Source organism: Oncorhynchus mykiss, chromosome 10 (genome assembly GCF_013265735.2).
Source record: "Oncorhynchus mykiss isolate Arlee chromosome 10, USDA_OmykA_1.1, whole genome shotgun sequence".
Lineage (NCBI taxonomy): Eukaryota > Metazoa > Chordata > Actinopteri > Salmoniformes > Salmonidae > Oncorhynchus > Oncorhynchus mykiss.
The window spans coordinates 19,556,645-19,578,001 of NC_048574.1; the positions used below are offsets into that span (position 1 = coordinate 19,556,645).

The window sequence follows — 21,357 nt, forward strand, 5'->3', positions numbered from 1 at the left end:
CGTATCATTTCTGTATTGAATACAATTTGGAAATAATCCACACTCGAGACATGAATCACCAGAGCGGAATGGAAAGTACTTGTTTGCCTTCGGACATTTTATGCTACCGGACAGAACACGATTCTCACGTGTAGCTATCAAACCAAACTGATTTGGGAAAAGGGAGAGTTTATAGCTAATATGTGTTAAATCCGAAGGTGGGAACATAAGCAAAACAGGTAACGTTCGCTATGTTTTAGCATTATATAACGTTAGCTACAGTTTGCAAGCTAGCTAACGTTAATTAACGTTAGCCCATAAACTTTGTTATTAGCTAGCTAACATTTGTATCTGAAGCTTGCTACAGTAGCTACACAACACCGAGTATTTGCTATCGAACGGGCTATTCCAACTGCACTTCACCAAGGGCACTGTTAATCTTAATTTGATAGCAATGCAAAATTGAAACTGCTAATTAGCTATATTCTAATCTAATGCCACTGATGTAACGTTCTCTATCAGCTAAAGATGCCCAGGAAAGGAAGAAAAGCAGCATCCGGAGATGAAGAGGTCGCTCCCAAACATAGGAAAACAGACTCCAATGGCGTCCCCTCTCCTTTCTGCTTCGACACCCCAGACACTGTCTTCCATAGCCTAATTTCCCCAGTGGGACAGGAGGAATTTTTCACTGACTACTGGGAGAAGAAGCCCCTCCACCTCCAGAGGTCTGACCCAGGCCTGGCCTCCTACTACAAGTCTCTGTTCCAGCTTTCAGACCTGAAGGGGCTGTGCGCCCAGGGCCTGACGTATGCCAGAGACCTCAATGTGTGCCGCAGCGTCCAGGGCAACAAGACTGTGTTGAACAAGGAAGGCCGTGTCAACTACAGCCAGCTCAAAAAGGACTTCAACCAGAAGGCCACCATCCAGTTCCACCAGCCTCAGAGGTTTAAGGTGAGAGTAGTGGACATGTGTTTATCCACAGTGTTTTGTACTCCCGAGTCATGGGTTCTGGTCTGTGATAGTATGAAACAAGAGAACATGTTTTGTTTCTACTGAACATGACTCTGCTCCTGTAGGGCCACAGTATGTGGGGAAGGGTTGTCCCAGCCTAGCATTATTACCTAAACACATGATTCAGCTTGATTGTATTAATTATGACTGTTGATCAGTTGAATAAGGTATTATTAGATCTTGGCCTGCCAAAACTGCATCCCTGTAGAAAATGGAGTGAAGGTCCTAGTTAATGCAGCACTGTGGCAGTGGCTCTGTGGTAACAGAAAGGGACTGGTAGTGACATATATCCTTTAGCTAAGATGTTGTTTAGCTCAGATTCAGATTTGCCTATTTTAAATGGGAACACCTTGAATATGTTGGTGAACACAACATGAATTAAAATCTATGGCACAGATATCTGAACATCTTGATCATTCCATATTTGTGCAGAGCTGAACCCAATAGTATTCTATTCAGAGATTCTAAGATGCCTGCTCTCCTCTAACTAACCGTGTGTCTCCAGGACGAGTTGTGGCGGATTCAGGAGAAGCTGGAGTGTTTCTTCGGCGCTCTTGTGGGCTCCAACGTCTACATCACCCCACAGGATTCCCAAGGGCTACCCCCACACTACGACGATGTGGAGGTACACCACTGAACTGGCCCCAAAATGGTCCACATCAGGGTAGTGTTCAGTGGGAACCAGAACATGTCATAGCTACCCATAAGAAACTAAAATTTCACCTTTACATTTCAAATAATTTTGCTACAGTGTTCCCTACTGAACACAACCCTGGCTGCAAAGTTTGTAGTATAGTTTGAGGATTAGACAATATTTAAATGTTTACATACACTTTTACCCACTTCATATGTATATGCTGTATTCTAGTAATCCTATATATCTACTGCTGTACACCTTTCCTATTCATATACTGTCCATACTGTCTACACACCATCATAAACACACAGTGGGGCAAAAAAGTATTTAGTCAGCCACCAATTGTGCAAGTTCTCCCACTTAAAAAGATGAGAGAGGCCTGTAATTTTCATCATAGGTACACTTCAACTATGACAGACAAAATGAGAAGGAAAAAAAATCCAGAAAATCACATTGTAGGATTTTTTATGAATTTATTTGCCAATTATGGTGGAAAATAAGTATTTGGTCACCTACAAACAAGCAAGATTTCTGGCTCTCACAGACCTGTAACTTCTTCTTTAAGAGGCTCCTCTGTCCTCCACTCGTTACCTGTATTAATGGCACCTGTTTAAACTTGTTATCAGTATAAAAGACACTTGTCCACAACCTCAAACAGTCACACTCCAAACTCCATTATGGCCAATATATATATATATATATATATATATTGATATGCCAGATCTGTCAAGTGGATGGATTATATTGGCAAAGGAGAAATGCTCACTAACAGGGATGTAAACACATATGCACAACATTTGAGAGAAATAAGCTTTTTGTGCATATAGAAAACTTTGGGATCTTTTATTTCAGCTCATGAAACCAAAACTTTACATGATGCCTTTATATTTTTGTTCTATATATATATATATATATATATATATATATATATATATATATATATATATACTGCTTAAAAAAATAAAGGGAACTATTAAACAACACAATGTAACACCAAGTCAATCACACTTCTGTGAAATCAAACTGTCCACCTGTGGACGTCGGGCCCTCATACCCCCCTCATGGTGTCTGTTTCTGACCGTTTGAGCAGACACATGCACATTTGTGGCCTGCTGGAGGTCATTTTGCAGGGCTCCTCCTGCTCCTCCTTGCACAAAGGCGGAGGTAGCGGTCCTGCTGCTGGGTTGTTGCCCTCCTACGGCCTCCTCCACATCTCCTGATGTACTGGCCTGTCTCCTGGTAGCGCCTCCATGCTCTGGACACTACGTTGACAGACACAGCAAACCTTCTTGCCACAGCTCGCATTGATGTTCCATCCTGATGAGCTGCACTACCTGAGCCACTTGTGTGGGTTGTAGACTCCGTCTCATGCTACCACTAGAGTGGAGGAACCGCCAGCATTCAAAAGTGACCAAAACATCAGCCAGGAAGCATAGGAACTGAGAAGTGGTCTGTGGTCCCCACCTGCAGAACCACTCCTTTATTGGGGGTGTCTTGCTAATTGCCTATAATTTCCACCTGTTGTCTATTCCACTTGCACAACAGCATGTGAAATTTACTGTCAATCAGTGTTGCTTCCTAAGTGGACAGTTTGATTTCACAGAAGTGTGATTGACTTGGAGTTACATTGTGTTGTTTAAGTGTTCCCTTTATTTTTTTGAGCACTATATATATATATATATATATATATATATATATATATATATACACTGAACAAAAATATAAAGGCATCATGTAAAGTTTTGGTTTCATGAGCTGAAATAAAAGATCCTGAAGTTTTCTATATGCACAAAAAGCTTATTTCTCTCAAATGTTGTGCATATGTGTTTACATCCCTGTTAGTGAGCATTTCTCCTTTGCCAATATAATCCATCCACTTGACAGATCTGGCATATCAAGAAGCTGATTTAACAGGTGCACCTTGTGCTGGGGACAATAAAAGTATACTTTAAAATGTACAGTTTTGTCACACAACAAAATGCTACAGATGTCTCAAGTTTTGAGCGAGTGTGCAATTGGCATGCTGACTGCAGGAATGTCCACCAGAGCAGTTGCTAGAGAATTGAATGTTAATTTCTCTACCAGAAGTGTTGTTTTAGAGAATTTGGCAGTAAGTCGAACAAAACACAGACCATCTCGGGGAAGCTCATCTGCGTGCTCGTCATGCTCTGGATCAACTTGTACAACGACGTGTTCCAGTTCCTGCCAATATCAAGCAACTTCACACAGCCATTGAAGAGGAGTGGGACAACATTCCACTGCCCTCAATCAACAGTCTGATTATCTCAATTCAATTCAAGGGCTTTATTGGCATGAGAAACATGTGTTAACATTGCCAAAGCAAGTGAGGTAGATGATATATAAAGTGAAAAACAATACAAATGAACAGTAAACATTGCACATACAGAAGTTTCAAAACAATAAAGACATTACAAATGTCATATATATATATATATATATATATATATATATATATATATATATATATATATATATATATATATACAGTGTTTTAACAATGTACAAATGGTTAAAGGACACAAGATAAAATAAATAAGCATAAATATGGGTTGTATTTACAATGGTGTTTGTTCTTCACTGGTTGCCCTTTTCTCGTGGCAACAGGTCACAAATCTTGCTGTTGTGATGGCACACTGTGGAATTTCACACAGTAGATATGGGAGTTTTTCAAAATTGGATTTGTTTTCGAATTCTTTGTGGATCTGTGTAATCTGAGGGAAATATGTCTCTCTAATATTGTCATACATTGGGCAGGAGGTTAGGAAGTGCAGCTCAGTTTCCACCTCATTTTGTGGGAAGTGAGCACATAGCCTGTCTTCTCTTGAGAGCCATTTCTGCCTACGGCGGCCTTTCTCAATAGCAAGGCTATGCTCACTGAGTCTGTACATAGTCAAAGCTATCCTTAATTTTGGGTCAGTTACAGTGGTCAGGTATTCTGCCGCTGTGTACTCTCTGTGTAGGGCAAAATAGCATTCTAGTTTGCTCTGTTTTTTTATTAATTCTTTCCAATGTGTCAAGTAATTATCTTTCTGTTTTCTCATGATTTGGTTGGGTCTAATTGTGCTGTTGTCCTGGGGCTCTATGAAAAGGAGATGTCACTCTACATGAGGCAAATGCTGGTCACAGCAGATACTGACGGGTTTTCTGATCCATGCCCCTACCATTTGTTTAAGGTATCTGTGACCAACAGATGCATATCTGTATTCCCAGTCATGTGAAATCCATAGATTATGGCCTAAAGAATGTATTTCAATTGACTGATTTCCTTATATGAACTGTAAATCTTTGAAATTGTTACATGTTGCTTTTATTTTTGTTCAGTGTATATATTTATATTCTGGACACAGACATTGCTCATTATGCTATTTCTACATTTCTTTCTTAGAATTTGGGGGATTTGAGTGTATTGTTTTGTAATGTTCGGTATAACTGTTTGAGCCAGAAACAAGTATTTTGCTGCACCTGCGATAACATCTGCTAAATATGTGTACGCCTTTCCCCAGGTGTTTATCCTCCAGTTGGAGGGCGAGAAACATTGGCGTCTGTACAGCCCCACGGTGCCCCTGGCCAGAGAGTACTGCGTGGCGCTTGAGGAGCGCATCGGCAGCCCCACACACGACATCATACTGAAGGTACGTTAGGAGCAGGGTGACGCTGCCCATAATCTGTGTCAGTTTGCATTTATTGGGGGCAATTGCGACATACATTTTGGGACTTTAAAATTAATGATATACAGTCGTGGCCAAAAGTTTTGAGAATGACACGAATATACATTTTCACAAAGTCTGCTGCCTCAGTGTCTTTAGATATTTTTGTCAGATGTTACTATGGAATGCTGAAGTATAATTACAAGCAGTGTCAAAGGCTTTTATTGACAATTACATGAAGTTGATGCAAAGAGTCAATATTTGCAGTGTTGACCCTTCTTTTTCAAGACCTCTGCAATCCATCCTGGCATGCTGTCAATTAACTGATGGCAGCCCATTCATGCATAATCAATGCTTGGGGTTTGTCAGAATTTGTGGGGTTTTGTTTGTCCACCCGCCTCTTGAGGATTGACCACAAGTTCTCAATGGGATTAAAACCTCTCTGGGATATGTGGAACGCTAGCGTCCCACCTGGCCAAAAGCCAAGGAAAATGCAGAGCGCCAAAATCAAATAAATTACTATAAAAATTTAACTTTCATTAAATCACGCATGCAAGATAGCAAATTAAAGCTACACTTGTTGTGAATCCAGCCAACATGTCAGATTTCAAGAAGGCTTTTCGCTGAAAGCAAACGATGCTATTATCTGAGGATAGCACCTCCATAAACAAAGAGAGAAAACATATTTCAACCCTGCAGGCGCAACACAAAACACAGAAATAAAAATATAATTCATGCCTTACCTTTGACGAGCTTCTTTTGTTGGCACTCCAATATGTCCCATAAACATCACAAATGGTCCTTTTTGTTCGATTAATTCCGTCGATTATATATCCAAAATGTCCATTTATTTGGCGTGTTTGATCCAGAAAAACACCGGTTCCAACTTGCGCAACGTGACTACAAAATATCTCAAAAGTTACCTGTAAACTTTGCCAAAACATTTCAAACTACTTTTGTAATACAACTTTAGGTATTTAACGTAAATAATCGATAAAATTGAAGACGAGATGATCTGTGTTCAATACAGGAGGAAAACAAACTGTAGCTAGCTTTCTGGTCACGCGTCCCTAGATGCAGTTGCACCCCTAAAAACTAAAAACATTTCTCATAAGAAACTAGCTCCCTGGTACACAGAAAATACCCGAGCTCTGAAGCAAGCTTCCAGAAAATTGGAACGGAAATGGCGCCACACCAAACTGGAAGTCTTCCGACTAGCTTGGAAAGACAGTACCGTGCAGTACCGAAGAGCCCTTACTGCTGCTCGGTCATCCTATTTTTTTAACTTAATTGAGGAAAATAAGAACAATCCGAAATTCCTTTTTGATACTGTCGCAAAGCTAACTAAAAAGCAGCATTCCCCAAGAGAGGATGGCTTTCACTTTAGCAGTGATAAATTCATGAACTTCTTTGAGGAAAATATCATGATTATTAGAAAGCAAATTACGGACTCCTCTTTAAATCTGCGTATTCCTTCAAAGCTCAGTTGTCCTGAGTCTGCACAACTCTGCCAGGACCTAGGATCAAGAGAGACGCTCAAGTGTTTTAGTACTATATCTCTTGACACAATGATGAAAATAATCATGGCCTCTAAACCTTCAAGCTGCATACTGGACCCTATTCCAACTAAACTACTGAAAGAGCTGCTTCCTGTGCTTGGCCCTCCTATGTTGAACATAATAAACGGCTCTCTATCCACCGGATGTGTACCAAACTCACTAAAAGTGGCAGTAATAAAGCCTCTCTTGAAAAAGCCAAACCTTGACCCAGAAAATATAAAAAACTATCGGCCTATATCGAATCTTCCATTCCTCTCAAAAACTTTAGAAAAGGCTGTAGCGCGCTTTCTGGTCACGCACCTCTATCTAACAGTACACTTCAAGTGACCCTCGTTGAAGATGGCCGTACTTCTTCATTACACAAAGGAATAACCTCAACCATTTTCTAAAGACTGTTGACATCCAGTGGAAGCGATAGGAACTGCAAGAAGGTCCCTTTAGAAATCTGGATTCCCAATGAAAACCCATTGAAAAGAGTGACCTCAAAAAACAAAAATCTGAATGGTTTCGCCTGCTAAATAAGTTCTGTTATACTCACAGACATGATTAAAACAGTTGTAGAAACTTCAGAGTGTTTTCTATCCAAATCCACTAATAATATGCATATCTTATCTTCTGGGGATGAGTAGCGGGCAGTTGAATTTGGGCATGCATTTCATCCGGATGTGAAAATACTGCCCCCTGTCACCAAGAAGTTAAGGGCTGGGGAGTTTCCTGGCCATGGACCCAAAATATCAATGTTTTGTTCCCCAAGTCACTTAGTTATCACTTTTGCCTCATGGCAAGGTGCTTCCTCATGCTGGAAAATACATTGTTCGTCACCAAACTGTTCCTGGATGGTTGGAAGAAGTTGCTCTCGGAGGATATGTTTGTACCATTCTTTGTTCATGGCTGTGTTCTTAGGCAAAATTGTGAGTGAGCCCACTCCCTTGGCTGAGGAGCAACCCCACACATGAATGGTCTCAGGATGCTTTTCCGTTGGCATGACACAGGACTGATGGTAGTGCTCACCTTGTCTTCTCCGGACAAGCTTTTTTTCTGGATGCCCCAAACAATCGGAAAGGGGATTCATCAGAGAAAATGACTTTACCCCAGTCCTCAGCAGTCCAATCTCTGTACCTTTTGCAGAATACAGAGAGGTCCTTGATGAAAACCTGCTCCAGGGCTCTCAGGACCTCAGACTGGGGTGAAGGTACACCTTCCAACAGGATAATGCCCCTAAGCACACAGCCAAGATAATGCAGGAGTGGCTTCGGGACAAGTCAATGTTCTTGAGTGGCCCAACTAGAGCCTGGACTTGAACCCAATCGAACATCTCTGGAGAGACCTGAAAATATCTGTGCAGCGATTCTCCCCATTCAACCTGACAGAGCTTGAGAGGATCTGCAGAGAAGAATGGGAGAAACTCCCCAAATATTGGTGTGCCAAGCTTGTAGCGTCATACCCAAGAAGACTCGAGGCTGTAATCGCTACCAAAGGTGCTTCAACAAAGTACTAAGTAAAGGGCCTGAATACTTATGTAAATGTGATATTTCATTTTATTTTATTTTCTTTACCAGTATCGCAGACTACATAGACTCTTTGGTCCTGTACAAACTTGCTATATGTCAAATATTGTGTGCTATAGCTTGGAAAATAAATACATGTGACTGGATGACAACATGATGTTTGTTTCCAATAGTAGGGCTATTTTCCTATAAGAAGTTTGTTTCCTTGCCACAATATTGAGTATCGATATTGAGTATCGCCCTACTGATGTTGTCCCGGCCCAACTATAAATGCCTCATGAGCTTAGTTTAACTGTCATACACTATCAGAACCCAACATTTAAGCCTGTTTTACTTCATTGTTTGCAAACAATGTAATTGTAAACAAACACTGTGTAGCTTCAAAACAAGTTTTAACCATCATTTTAATACCATGGACGGTCAGTCCTTGCATCCATAGCTTTGTCTATGAATTTGACCAAAACAGTGGCAGGGTGATCACGCTTTAGGGGTTTCCTGTCGACTAAACAAAACCAATGTCTCTCTAGGCAAGACCAGTCAAAGGCCACAACCCGAAAGTAATCCACAGTAGTGCACTTAAGAGTCTTGATCCACATTTGGAAAACGCTTCATTGGAGTATTTTGCAACGTAGTGTGACTTGTGGCCTGAGCTATTGAGGTTAAGTGAGGGGGGTGTTTGTCCTTTTTTTCCATAGGCAGGTGATCTGCTCTACTTCCCCAGAGGAACCATCCATCAGGCGGACACCCCCGTGGGAGTGGATCATTCTACCCACCTAACCCTCAGTACCTACCAGAACACGTACGTGAGACTCACTGTGGCACCTAAGAAATTGATACCAGCGACCCTCTGGTTGCGAACTCATTCCTTGAAAAGTAATACGCGCAACGCTCGCACACTATTAAAAACCTGATATTTTATTTATACAGCTATTAATATCATGTTTCAGCCATCAATGGCCTTAGTCAGAATTTGCCAACTCGTAGCCTGACAGATCTTCCCCTGGGTTTCGAACTGGCTATACCTCTCTAACCTCAACGCTATCTCAGCCCCACCACTTCTTCATTCTCTCATTTGAAACAATGGAAATTCATAATCTTGGTGTGTAAAGTTACTTAAACTTTTTTCACCTCAGGTCATGGGGAGACTATCTGGCCAACGTGTTCCCCAATTTCTTGTATGACTCCCTTAAGACCAGTGACATCACCAGGAGGGTAGGCATGCCCAGGAGAATCTTGATGGTGAGGTCCGCTTCCGTACTCTGTTCCAACACTTAAACATTTCATCCTTCCTTCTGTCCTTCCTTGAGGGAAACACTCATCTGCCATGGTCAGATTGGTGAATGTGGAATAAGGAGGAATAAGGAATTTGCACTGAACGATGTGTTGAATGTTTAATGTCTAAACTTTAGTTCTCACTGGTTGCATGTTCTGCTAAATTTAGTTTCATAATAGAAATTACAATGTATGCCTATTGAAAATAATAGTGTCCTATCTGCGTAGTTCAGTCTTACCTACTGCTATCTATTAAGCACTATAACATTGTGTGTGTACAAGGGAGCCAACGCAGCCCCAGACACAAGCAGGCAGTTGGCCTCATTATTGAGGAGCGTGGCAGATCAGATGGAGAGGGGCGAACACGAACTCCGTGCCGGGGACATGAAGAGGGACTTTGCCCTCCACAGACTGCCACCTTACACACCAGAGCAAGATGACATCTCATCATCAGGTGTGTGTCTTGCTGAATAATATTTAAAAGTCCAATGAGTAGAATGTTTATTACAGACAGTGTGTGTTGCCCATAGAATGTGAAACAGTAACTGGACACAGCCATATTCTGAGATATGGATCAATTTAAATTAGAAAAGGACAGTGGTGTTTTTCTACTAAGGAGTGATGTTTCTGTACAGGCTACAGATATGCATTTAAATAGTGATGTGCATTGATACTTTAGAATGCGCCTCTTACGTTTTTCTGACAGACTTAACATATTTGTTTACATCTGTCCGGACGCTTGCTATATATATATTGTTTTACCTTTAATTTAACTAGGCAAGTCAGTTAAGAACAAATTCTTATTTTACAATGGCGGCCCACCCCGGCCAAACCCTCCCTTAACCCGGACGAATCTGTGCCAATTGTGCGCCGCCCTATGGGATTCCGACCACGGCCGGTTGTGATACAGCCTGGGATCAAACCAGGGTCTGTAGTGACGCCTCTAACACTGAGATGCAGTGCCTTAGACCGCTGCGCCACTCGGGAGTTGAAACTTAATACTCTTGGTTCTGAAGGAAGGTATATATATTGTGTGTATATATATATGTATATGTATATGTGTATATATATATGTGTGTATATATATATGTATATGTATGTGTATATATATATATATATATATAAGATAAATATATTTAATATATATAATAAGTAACAAGAGTATTAACAAGAGTATTAAGTAACTAATATGGTACAACCTATCCAATCCTTTCAGAGCTACAAGAAGTTCCCAGGAGGAGTTTATTGGGCATGAGTGTACATGTATTAGCCTAGGTCCTTCTCTCTAGATCTAATCTGTGTGTGTCTGTTTCTGTGTGTGTGTTCTTCACAGCTGGAAAGATGCCTGCTTTAGAAGATACGGTGTGTCTGAGGTTTAAAGACCACATCCTGGTGTCTTTAGAGACGTGTCAAAGCCCATCAGTAAGTGCCTTCAGTTTTAACAGTTTACATATTTTACCTAGCTGCTCTTGGACTAAAGTGTGTGTTTGTGTGTGTTTAGGATGGGTCGGTATCATTGGTGGTTGATGTGATGCACTCTCTGAGGAACAGAAGGGAGAAACATATGATGGGACAGAGTGGTGATGATGATGATGATGATGATGATGATAGTGGTGGTGATGACGATAGTGGTGAAGAGGAGGAAGATGCACCCTCTGAGGTAACCTGGCACATTTTGCATAGACAATGTATTTAGTTGACACTATGGATATAGGATTTGAGTTAAAGCACCTCTACCATTTGGATATTATATAGGATTCTTAAAGTAGATTATACGCTGCCAGTCAGCCAGGATTTGAATGGTTTATGAATGAAGATGTTTGTGTTACTGTAATTCATATTGACCCTCATCCAAGTATCGAATCAGAAGCTATATGTCTGTAGATAAGGCCCAATTCCTGATATTTTGTTTACACAGGCAAAATGCATGGTCATGTCTGAAACTGTCTATAAAGTTCTGTCTGTCATATCTCTCCGCCTATCTCCTAGACCCCCGGCATGACCTTCCCCTTCGAAGACCTCCCGGCCATCAGGCAGCTGCAGGCGGGACAGCCCATCCCCGTGTCTCAGCTAAAAAGGCAATTGGACAATGACAAAGTCCAGATGGCCCTGGTGCTCTGGTCGGAGGGCCTGCTGGAGGTGTGCTAATACCCCAACAGCATACTCTGACACCAACAACCACTGCTTTCCATTTGGTCACACAATAAATCAAGAGTCCTTTATTCTACGGTTTACTTCATCTAATTTAAATGTGTGCGGTGCGGTGTGGTGTGTGTGTGTGTGTGTGTGTCTGTTTACAGATCTGAAACAACTGTAAATGTAATATTGTGACACACTTTATCGACTGGAAACACATCAAATACATCAACATTGCTTGGGCAAAGCGGGGGAGTAGACACGGGGATGTGGTTGGCTCGGTCTGAGTCTGCTCATAGGCTCCTAACACCCCCAGACCTTCCAATGCAAAGTGTCTGTATGCAAACAGACTTTCTTGGTTCCACAGGTACACTGTAGTTGAAGAGATCTGTGAATTTAGGCTGGATGATTTGTGCTCTGAGGAGAGCAGCAGTTATCAGACCTGGCCTTTCTGCCACCCTAGGCACAACAAAAAACATTGCCCCCTTCCCCAAAAAATAGAATAGTCCCAGTAAGCAAGTTTGAAAATATTTATTTTCCAGAAGTTAGGTACAATTTAGGTTCTAAATGAAAATTGAAACCTGAACCAAACATGGAAGTATATAGCCCAAATTAAGGCTGGTCCAGACTGGACAAAATCTAGACCAATCTATGATTGGTTCAGATTTGGTCAGGACTAAAAACCAATGTGGAAATCTAGGCCTGTCTGGACAGGACCAAAAAATATGTCAAAGGCATCGGTCTGTGTGTACTGGGGTGTAGCCTACAGTGTCTGCCTGCAATGGAATTCTATGAATGCCCATCAATGCGGTAGGCATAATGTTTGTGAAACACCAAAAGCCTGCTGGTCCAGATGGGACCAAAAAAAATACATATAAAAGACGTCTGCGTCGGTCCTTGCTTACACTAGTGTTTAGGCCACATGTCTGGTTGCATTGGAATTTTATGAATGCCCATCTGCGGTAGACCCACCGTTTGTAAAACAGGCCGTTGCATTGGCTTTAGTCCTGATTCCTGTGACGAATGAATGGCTATTTATAAGATGAATATCAGCAGCTACCCAACGTTATCAGGAGTTATCCTGGGCCTATTTGCAACGAGAATCAATGTGTGTACACAGCGGGAAATGCAGATGTATTTTATTTTTCGCTATGATCATAAAAAATCAATGGATACAAACTTGAAACCATCATGACTACTTAGCTCACGGGGTGAACCCTTACAAAAAAAATGTTATGAAAGTGCAGTCGACTGGTATTTTGGAGGCAGTGATTGCAGTAAAACATTATTTTGGACGCAGTATTTACAGCATACTACAGTTAGTCGTACTGCACTCTGACTGCAATCTTTTTTCGTAAAGGAAATTCCTGGACCGCAGTTGTGAGTAGCCTGATTGTCAATTTTACTTTGACCTCTCCTGATTTTGGGGGATGTTTGTTTGTTCATATTTTTTGGGATTGGGTGCCATTTAGGTTAGGCTATTTGATCGGAGAAACCTCCATGATGTAGTCTATATCTGCTACATGATTTATGTTCAAATATTTTAGGGGGACGGAAAGTTGGTGAAGCCTCGCGTCTCTCCAACAGCACCCTGGAGAGGCGTGCTCGGAATGGACAAGCGAACTATTTTGCGCTATTGAAAAAGTGACCACTGCTTATCACAGGGCGGCATCAGCGCTCACCTAACAAGCCCATATGCCACTGGTTGAGCTAAATCGTCTTTGTTTTTTGGCAAAATAATGTGAGGTTTTATTTGTTGTTGGAGGTGCGCCTTGGTCAGTTCAGAAATGTCCGCCATCAATCTGCGCTGCAAAGGCTATGCTTCGACCAGAGTTTGACAACTCTTCGCTCTAAGAGATTGGCCGCTTCATGGGCGTAGGCGTGAACCTATTCAAGTAAGTAAATACATTTGGAAAATGTTTATAATAAAATATATATATATATATTTTTAAAGTATTATTAGCTAGCTGTGTATGCTATTGAGCTGCTTGTTAGCTAGCTAGCCAACTTTACAGAACTAAGTGAAATATCACCAACTAACGTTAACTTCATATTAGCTTGTTATCTTGAAGTTTGCCTATGTATCATTGTAAATTAAAAATGTATGCTCCAAATGCATTTGTACTGAACAAAAATATAAATGCAGTGTTGGTACCAAGTTTCATGAACTGAATTAAAACGTTCCAGAAATATTCCATATGCACAAAAATATTATTTTTCTAAAATGTGCACAAATTTGTTTACATCCCTGTTAGTGAGTTTTTCTCCTTTGTCAAGATCATCCATCCACGTGACAGGTGTGGCATTTTTAATTAAAAAAAAAGCAGATTAAATAGCCGGCTCATTACACAGGTGCACCTTGTGCTGGGGACAATAAAAGGCCTCTCTAAAATGTGCAGTTCTGTCACACAACACTGCCACAGATGTCTCAAGTTTTGAGGAAGCGTACGATTGGCTTGCTGACTGCAGGAATGGCCACCAGAGATGTTGCCAAATAATTAAATGTTAATTTGAGCTTCTAGTCATGCTTCTAGTCATGCAGCCTACTCAATCACTTTTTATAGCTACTGGCCTCCTGGGCCATATACAGCGTTCCTCATTGAGTTCCCTGAATTCCTATCGGACCTTGTACTCATAGCAGGTAATATTCTAATCTTTGGTCACTTTAATATTCACATGGAAAAGTCCACAGACCCACTCCAAAAGGCTTTCGGAGCCATCATCGACTCAGTGGGTTTTGTCCAACATGTCTCTGGACCCACTCACTGTCACAGTCATACTCTGGACCTAGTTTTGTCCCATGGAATAAATGTTGTGGATCTTAATGTTTTTCCTCATAATCCTGGACTATCGGACCACCATTTTATTACGTTTGCAATTGCAACAAATAATCTGCTCAGACCCCAACCAAGGAACATCAAAAGTCGTGCTATAAATTCACAGACAACACAAAGATTCCTTGATGTCCTTCCAGATTCCCTGTCTACCCAAGGACGCCAGAGGACAAAAATCAGTTAACCACCTAACTGAGGAACTCAATTTAACCTTGCGCAATACCCTAGATGCAGTTGCACCCCTAAAAACTAAAAACATTTCTCATAAGAAACTAGCTCCCTGGTACACAGAAAATACCCGAGCTCTGAAGCAAGCTTCCAGAAAATTGGAACGGAAATGGCGCCACACCAAACTGGAAGTCTTCCGACTAGCTTGGAAAGACAGTACCGTGCAGTACCGAAGAGCCCTTACTGCTGCTCGATCATCCTATTTTTTTAACTTAATTGAGGAAAATAAGAACAATCCGAAATTCCTTTTTGATACTGTCGCAAAGCTAACTAAAAAGCAGCATTCCCCAAGAGAGGATGGCTTTCACTTTAGCAGTGATAAATTCATGAACTTCTTTGAGGAAAAGATCATGATTATTAGAAGGCAAATTACGGACTCCTCTTTAAATCTGCGTATTCCTTCAAAGCTCAGTTGTCCTGAGTCTGCACAACTCTGCCAGGACCTAGGATCAAGAGAGACGCTCAAGTGTTTTAGTACTATATCTCTTGACACAATGATGAAAATAATCATGGCCTCTAGACCTTCAAGCTGCATACTGGACCCTATTCCAACTAAACTACTGAAAGAGCTGCTTCCTGTGCTTGGCCCTCCTATGTTGAACATAATAAACGGCTCTCTATCCACCGGATGTGTACCAAACTCACTAAAAGTGGCAGTAAGAAAGCCTCTCTTGAAAAAGCCAAACCTTGACCCAGAAAATATAAAAAACTATCGGCCTATATCGAATCTTCCATTCCTCTCAAAAACTTTAGAAAAGGCTGTAGCGCGCTTTCTGGTCACGCACCTCTATCTAACAGTACACTTCAAGTGACCCTCGTTGAAGATGGCCGTACTTCTTCATTACACAAAGGAATAACCTCAACCATTTTCTAAAGACTGTTGACATCCAGTGGAAGCGATAGGAACTGCAAGAAGGTCCCTTTAGAAATCTGGATTCCCAATGAAAACCCATTGAAAAGAGTGACCTCAAAAAACAAAAAGCTGAATGGTTTGTCCTCGGGGTTTCGCCTGCTAAATAAGTTCTGTTATACTCACAGACATGATTAAAACAGTTGTAGAAACTTCAGATTGTTTTCTATCCAAATCCACTAATAATATGCATATCTTATCTTCTGGGGATGAGTAGCAGGCAGTTGAATTTGGGCATGCATTTCATCCGGATGTGAAAATACTGCCCCCTGTCACCAAGAAGTTAAGGGCTGGGAAGTTTCCTGGCCATGGACCCAAAATATCAATGTTTTGTTCCCCAAGTCACTTAGTTATCACTTTTGCCTCATGGCAAGGTGCTCCATCATGCTGGAAAATACATTGTTCGTCACCAAACTGTTCCTGGATGGTTGGAAGAAGTTGCTCTCGGAGGATATGTTTGTACCATTCTTTGTTCATGGCTGTGTTCTTAGGCAAAATTGTGAGTGAGCCCACTCCCTTGGCTGAGGAGCAACCCCACACATGAATGGTCTCAGGATGCTTTTCCGTTGGCATGACACAGGACTGATGGTAGTGCTCACCTTGTCTTCTCCGGACAAGCTTTTTTTCTGGATGCCCCAAACAATCGGAAAGGGGATTCATCAGAGAAAATGACTTTACCCCAGTCCTCAGCAGTCCAATCTCTGTACCTTTTGCAGAATACAGAGAGGTCCTTGATGAAAACCTGCTCCAGGGCTCTCAGGACCTCAGACTGGGGTGAAGGTACACCTTCCAACAGGATAATGCCCCTAAGCACACAGCCAAGATAATGCAGGAGTGGCTTCGGGACAAGTCAATGTTCTTGAGTGGCCCAACTAGAGCCTGGACTTGAACCCAATCGAACATCTCTGGAGAGACCTGAAAATATCTGTGCAGCGATTCTCCCCATTCAACCTGACAGAGCTTGAGAGGATCTGCAGAGAAGAATGGGAGAAACTCCCCAAATATTGGTGTGCCAAGCTTGTAGCGTCATACCCAAGAAGACTCGAGGCTGTAATCGCTACCAAAGGTGCTTCAACAAAGTACTAAGTAAAGGGCCTGAATACTTATGTAAATGTGATATTTCATTTTATTTTATTTTCTTTACCAGTATCGCAGACTACATAGACTCTTTGGTCCTGTACAAACTTGCTATAGCTTGGAAAATAAATACATGTGACTGGATGACAACATGATGTTTGTTTCCAATAGTAGGGCTATTTTCCTATAAGAAGTTTGTTTCCTTGCCACAATATTGAGTATCGATATTGAGTATCGCCCTACTGATGTTGTCCCGGCCCAACTATAAATGCCTCATGAGCTTAGTTTAACTGTCATACACTATCAGAACCCAACATTTAAGCCTGTTTTACTTCATTGTTTGCAAACAATGTAATTGTAAACAAACACTGTGTAGCTTCAAAACAAGTTTTAACCATCATTTTAATACCATGGACGGTCAGTCCTTGCATCCATAGCTTTGTCTATGAATTTGACCAAAACAGTGGCAGGGTGATCACGCTTTAGGGGTTTCCTGTCGACTAAACAAAACCAATGTCTCTCTAGGCAAGACCAGTCAAAGGCCACAACCCGAAAGTAATCCACAGTAGTGCACTTAAGAGTCTTGATCCACATTTGGAAAACGCTTCATTGGAGTATTTTGCAACGTAGTGTGACTTGTGGCCTGAGCTATTGAGGTTAAGTGAGGGGGGTGTTTGTCCTTTTTTTCCATAGGCAGGTGATCTGCTCTACTTCCCCAGAGGAACCATCCATCAGGCGGACACCCCCGTGGGAGTGGATCATTCTACCCACCTAACCCTCAGTACCTACCAGAACACGTACGTGAGACTCACTGTGGCACCTAAGAAATTGATACCAGCGACCCTCTGGTTGCGAACTCATTCCTTGAAAAGTAATACGCGCAACGCTCGCACACTATTAAAAACCTGATATTTTATTTATACAGCTATTAATATCATGTTTCAGCCATCAATGGCCTTAGTCAGAATTTGCCAACTCGTAGCCTGACAGATCTTCCCCTGGGTTTCGAACTGGCTATACCTCTCTAACCTCAACGCTATCTCAGCCCCACCACTTCTTCATTCTCTCATTTGAAACAATGGAAATTCATAATCTTGGTGTGTAAAGTTACTTAAACTTTTTTCACCTCAGGTCATGGGGAGACTATCTGGCCAACGTGTTCCCCAATTTCTTGTATGACTCCCTTAAGACCAGTGACATCACCAGGAGGGTAGGCATGCCCAGGAGAATCTTGATGGTGAGGTCCGCTTCCGTACTCTGTTCCAACACTTAAACATTTCATCCTTCCTTCTGTCCTTCCTTGAGGGAAACACTCATCTGCCATGGTCAGATTGGTGAATGTGGAATAAGGAGGAATAAGGAATTTGCACTGAACGATGTGTTGAATGTTTAATGTCTAAACTTTAGTTCTCACTGGTTGCATGTTCTGCTAAATTTAGTTTCATAATAGAAATTACAATGTATGCCTATTGAAAATAATAGTGTCCTATCTGCGTAGTTCAGTCTTACCTACTGCTATCTATTAAGCACTATAACATTGTGTGTGTACAAGGGAGCCAACGCAGCCCCAGACACAAGCAGGCAGTTGGCCTCATTATTGAGGAGCGTGGCAGATCAGATGGAGAGGGGCGAACACGAACTCCGTGCCGGGGACATGAAGAGGGACTTTGCCCTCCACAGACTGCCACCTTACACACCAGAGCAAGATGACATCTCATCATCAGGTGTGTGTCTTCCTGAATAATATTTAAAAGTCCAATGAGTAGAATGTTTATTACAGACAGTGTGTGTTGCCCATAGAATGTGAAACAGTAACTGGACACAGCCATATTCTGAGATATGAATCAATTTAAATTAGAAAAGGACAGTGGTGTTTTTCTACTAAGAAGTGATGTTTCTGTACAGGCTACAGATATGCATTTAAATAGTGATGTGCATTGATACTTTAGAATGCGCCTCTTACGTTTTTCTGACAGACTTAACATATTTGTTAACATCTGTCCGGACGCTTGCTATATATATATTGTTTTACCTTTAATTTAACTAGGCAAGTCAGTTAAGAACAAATTCTTATTTTACAATGGCGGCCCACCCCGGCCAAACCCTCCCTTAACCCGGACGAATCTGTGCCAATTGTGCGCCGCCCTATGGGATTCCGACCACGGCCGGTTGTGATACAGCCTGGGATCAAACCAGGGTCTGTAGTGACGCCTCTAACACTGAGATGCAGTGCCTTAGACCGCTGCGCCACTCGGGAGTTGAAACTTAATACTCTTGGTTCTGAAGGAAGGTATATATATTGTGTGTATATATATATGTATATGTATATGTGTATATATATATGTGTGTATATATATATGTATATGTATGTGTATATATATATATATAAGATAAATATATTTAATATATATAATAAGTAACAAGAGTATTAACAAGAGTATTAAGTAACTAATATGGTACAACCTATCCAATCCTTTCAGAGCTACAAGAAGTTCCCAGGAGGAGTTTATTGGGCATGAGTGTACATGTATTAGCCTAGGTCCTTCTCTCTAGATCTAATCTGTGTGTGTCTGTTTCTGTGTGTGTGTTCTTCACAGCTGGAAAGATGCCTGCTTTAGAAGATACGGTGTGTCTGAGGTTTAAAGACCACATCCTGGTGTCTTTAGAGACGTGTCAAAGCCCATCAGTAAGTGCCTTCAGTTTTAACAGTTTACATATTTTACCTAGCTGCTCTTGGACTAAAGTGTGTGTTTGTGTGTGTTTAGGATGGGTCGGTATCATTGGTGGTTGATGTGATGCACTCTCTGAGGAACAGAAGGGAGAAACATATGATGGGACAGAGTGGTGATGATGATGATGATGATGATGATGATAGTGGTGGTGATGACGATAGTGGTGAAGAGGAGGAAGATGCACCCTCTGAGGTAACCTGGCACATTTTGCATAGACAATGTATTTAGTTGACACTATGGATATAGGATTTGAGTTAAAGCACCTCTACCATTTGGATATTATATAGGATTCTTAAAGTAGATTATACGCTGCCAGTCAGCCAGGATTTGAATGGTTTATGAATGAAGATGTTTGTGTTACTGTAATTCATATTGACCCTCATCCAAGTATCGAATCAGAAGCTATATGTCTGTAGATAAGGCCCAATTCCTGATATTTTGTTTACACAGGCAAAATGCATGGTCATGTCTGAAACTGTCTATAAAGTTCTGTCTGTCATATCTCTCCGCCTATCTCCTAGACCCCCGGCATGACCTTCCCCTTCGAAGACCTCCCGGCCATCAGGCAGCTGCAGGCGGGACAGCCCATCCCCGTGTCTCAGCTAAAAAGGCAATTGGACAATGACAAAGTCCAGATGGCCCTGGTGCTCTGGTCGGAGGGCCTGCTGGAGGTGTGCTAATACCCCAACAGCATACTCTGACACCAACAACCACTGCTTTCCATTTGGTCACACAATAAATCAAGAGTCCTTTATTCTACGGTTTACTTCATCTAATTTAAATGTGTGCGGTGCGGTGTGGTGTGTGTGTGTGTGTGTGTCTGTTTACAGATCTGAAACAACTGTAAATGTAATATTGTGACACACTTTATCGACTGGAAACACATCAAATACATCAACATTGCTTGGGCAAAGCGGGGGAGTAGACACGGGGATGTGGTTGGCTCGGTCTGAGTCTGCTCATAGGCTCCTAACACCCCCAGACCTTCCAATGCAAAGTGTCTGTATGCAAACAGACTTTCTTGGTTCCACAGGTACACTGTAGTTGAAGAGATCTGTGAATTTAGGCTGGATGATTTGTGCTCTGAGGAGAGCAGCAGTTATCAGACCTGGCCTTTCTGCCACCCTAGGCACAACAAAAAACATTGCCCCCTTCCCCAAAAAATAGAATAGTCCCAGTAAGCAAGTTTGAAAATATTTATTTTCCAGAAGTTAGGTACAATTTAGGTTCTAAATGAAAATTGAAACCTGAACCAAACATGGAAGTATATAGCCCAAATTAAGGCTGGTCCAGACTGGACAAAATCACTCTGACTGCAATCTTTTTTCGTAAAGGGAATTCCTGGACCGCAGTTGTGAGTAGCCTGATTGTCCATTTTACTTTGACCTCTCCTGTTTTTGGGGGATGTTTGTTTGTTCATATTTTTTTGGGATTGGGTGCCATTTAGGTTAGGCTATTTGATCGGAGAAACCTCCATGATGTAGTCTATATCTGCTACATGATTTATGTTCAAATATTTTAGGGGGACGGAAAGTTGGTGAAGCCTCGCGTCTCTCCAACAGCACCCTGGAGAGGCGTGCTCGGAATGGACAAGCGAACTATTTTGCGCTATTGAAAAAGTGACCACTGCTTATCACAGGGCGGCATCAGCGCTCACCTAACAAGCCCATATGCCACTGGTTGAGCTAAATCGTCTTTGTTTTTTGGCAAAATAATGTGAGGTTTTATTTGTTGTTGGAGGTGCGCCTTGGTCAGTTCAGAAATGTCCGCCATCAATCTGCGCTGCAAAGGCTATGCTTCGACCAG

The 21,357-nt window shown here is 41.6% G+C and overlaps 1 protein-coding gene across 1 annotated transcript; it reads left to right on the top strand.

Annotated features, from left to right (window-relative positions):
- Positions 1–65: 65 nt before the first annotated feature.
- On the top strand, positions 66–20,305 carry riox2 (ribosomal oxygenase 2). The gene is made up of 16 exons (XM_036934560.1): positions 66–218; positions 502–930; positions 1,496–1,615; positions 5,152–5,280; positions 9,058–9,161; positions 9,496–9,601; positions 9,917–10,088; positions 10,968–11,056; positions 11,136–11,294; positions 11,624–11,779; positions 17,513–17,616; positions 17,951–18,056; positions 18,372–18,543; positions 19,417–19,505; positions 19,585–19,743; positions 20,073–20,305. The coding sequence occupies exons 2-16, from the start codon at positions 508–510 to the stop codon at positions 20,229–20,231; spliced, it is 2,247 nt and encodes a 748-aa protein (XP_036790455.1). The 5' UTR covers positions 66–218; positions 502–507; the 3' UTR covers positions 20,232–20,305.
- The last annotated feature ends 1,052 nt before the right edge of the window (positions 20,306–21,357 follow it).

Bases quoted from the DNA above. Each gene is read 5' to 3' on its own strand.
- riox2 (XM_036934560.1), top strand. From the start codon at position 508: ATGCCCAGGAAAGGAAGAAAAGCAGCATCCGGAGATGAAGAGGTCGCT. The intron at 1,616-5,151 runs GTACACCACTGA...GCCTTTCCCCAG, and splicing joins CACACTACGACGATGTGGAG to GTGTTTATCCTCCAGTTGGA. The intron at 11,295-11,623 runs GTAACCTGGCAC...CCTATCTCCTAG, and splicing joins AGGAAGATGCACCCTCTGAG to ACCCCCGGCATGACCTTCCC.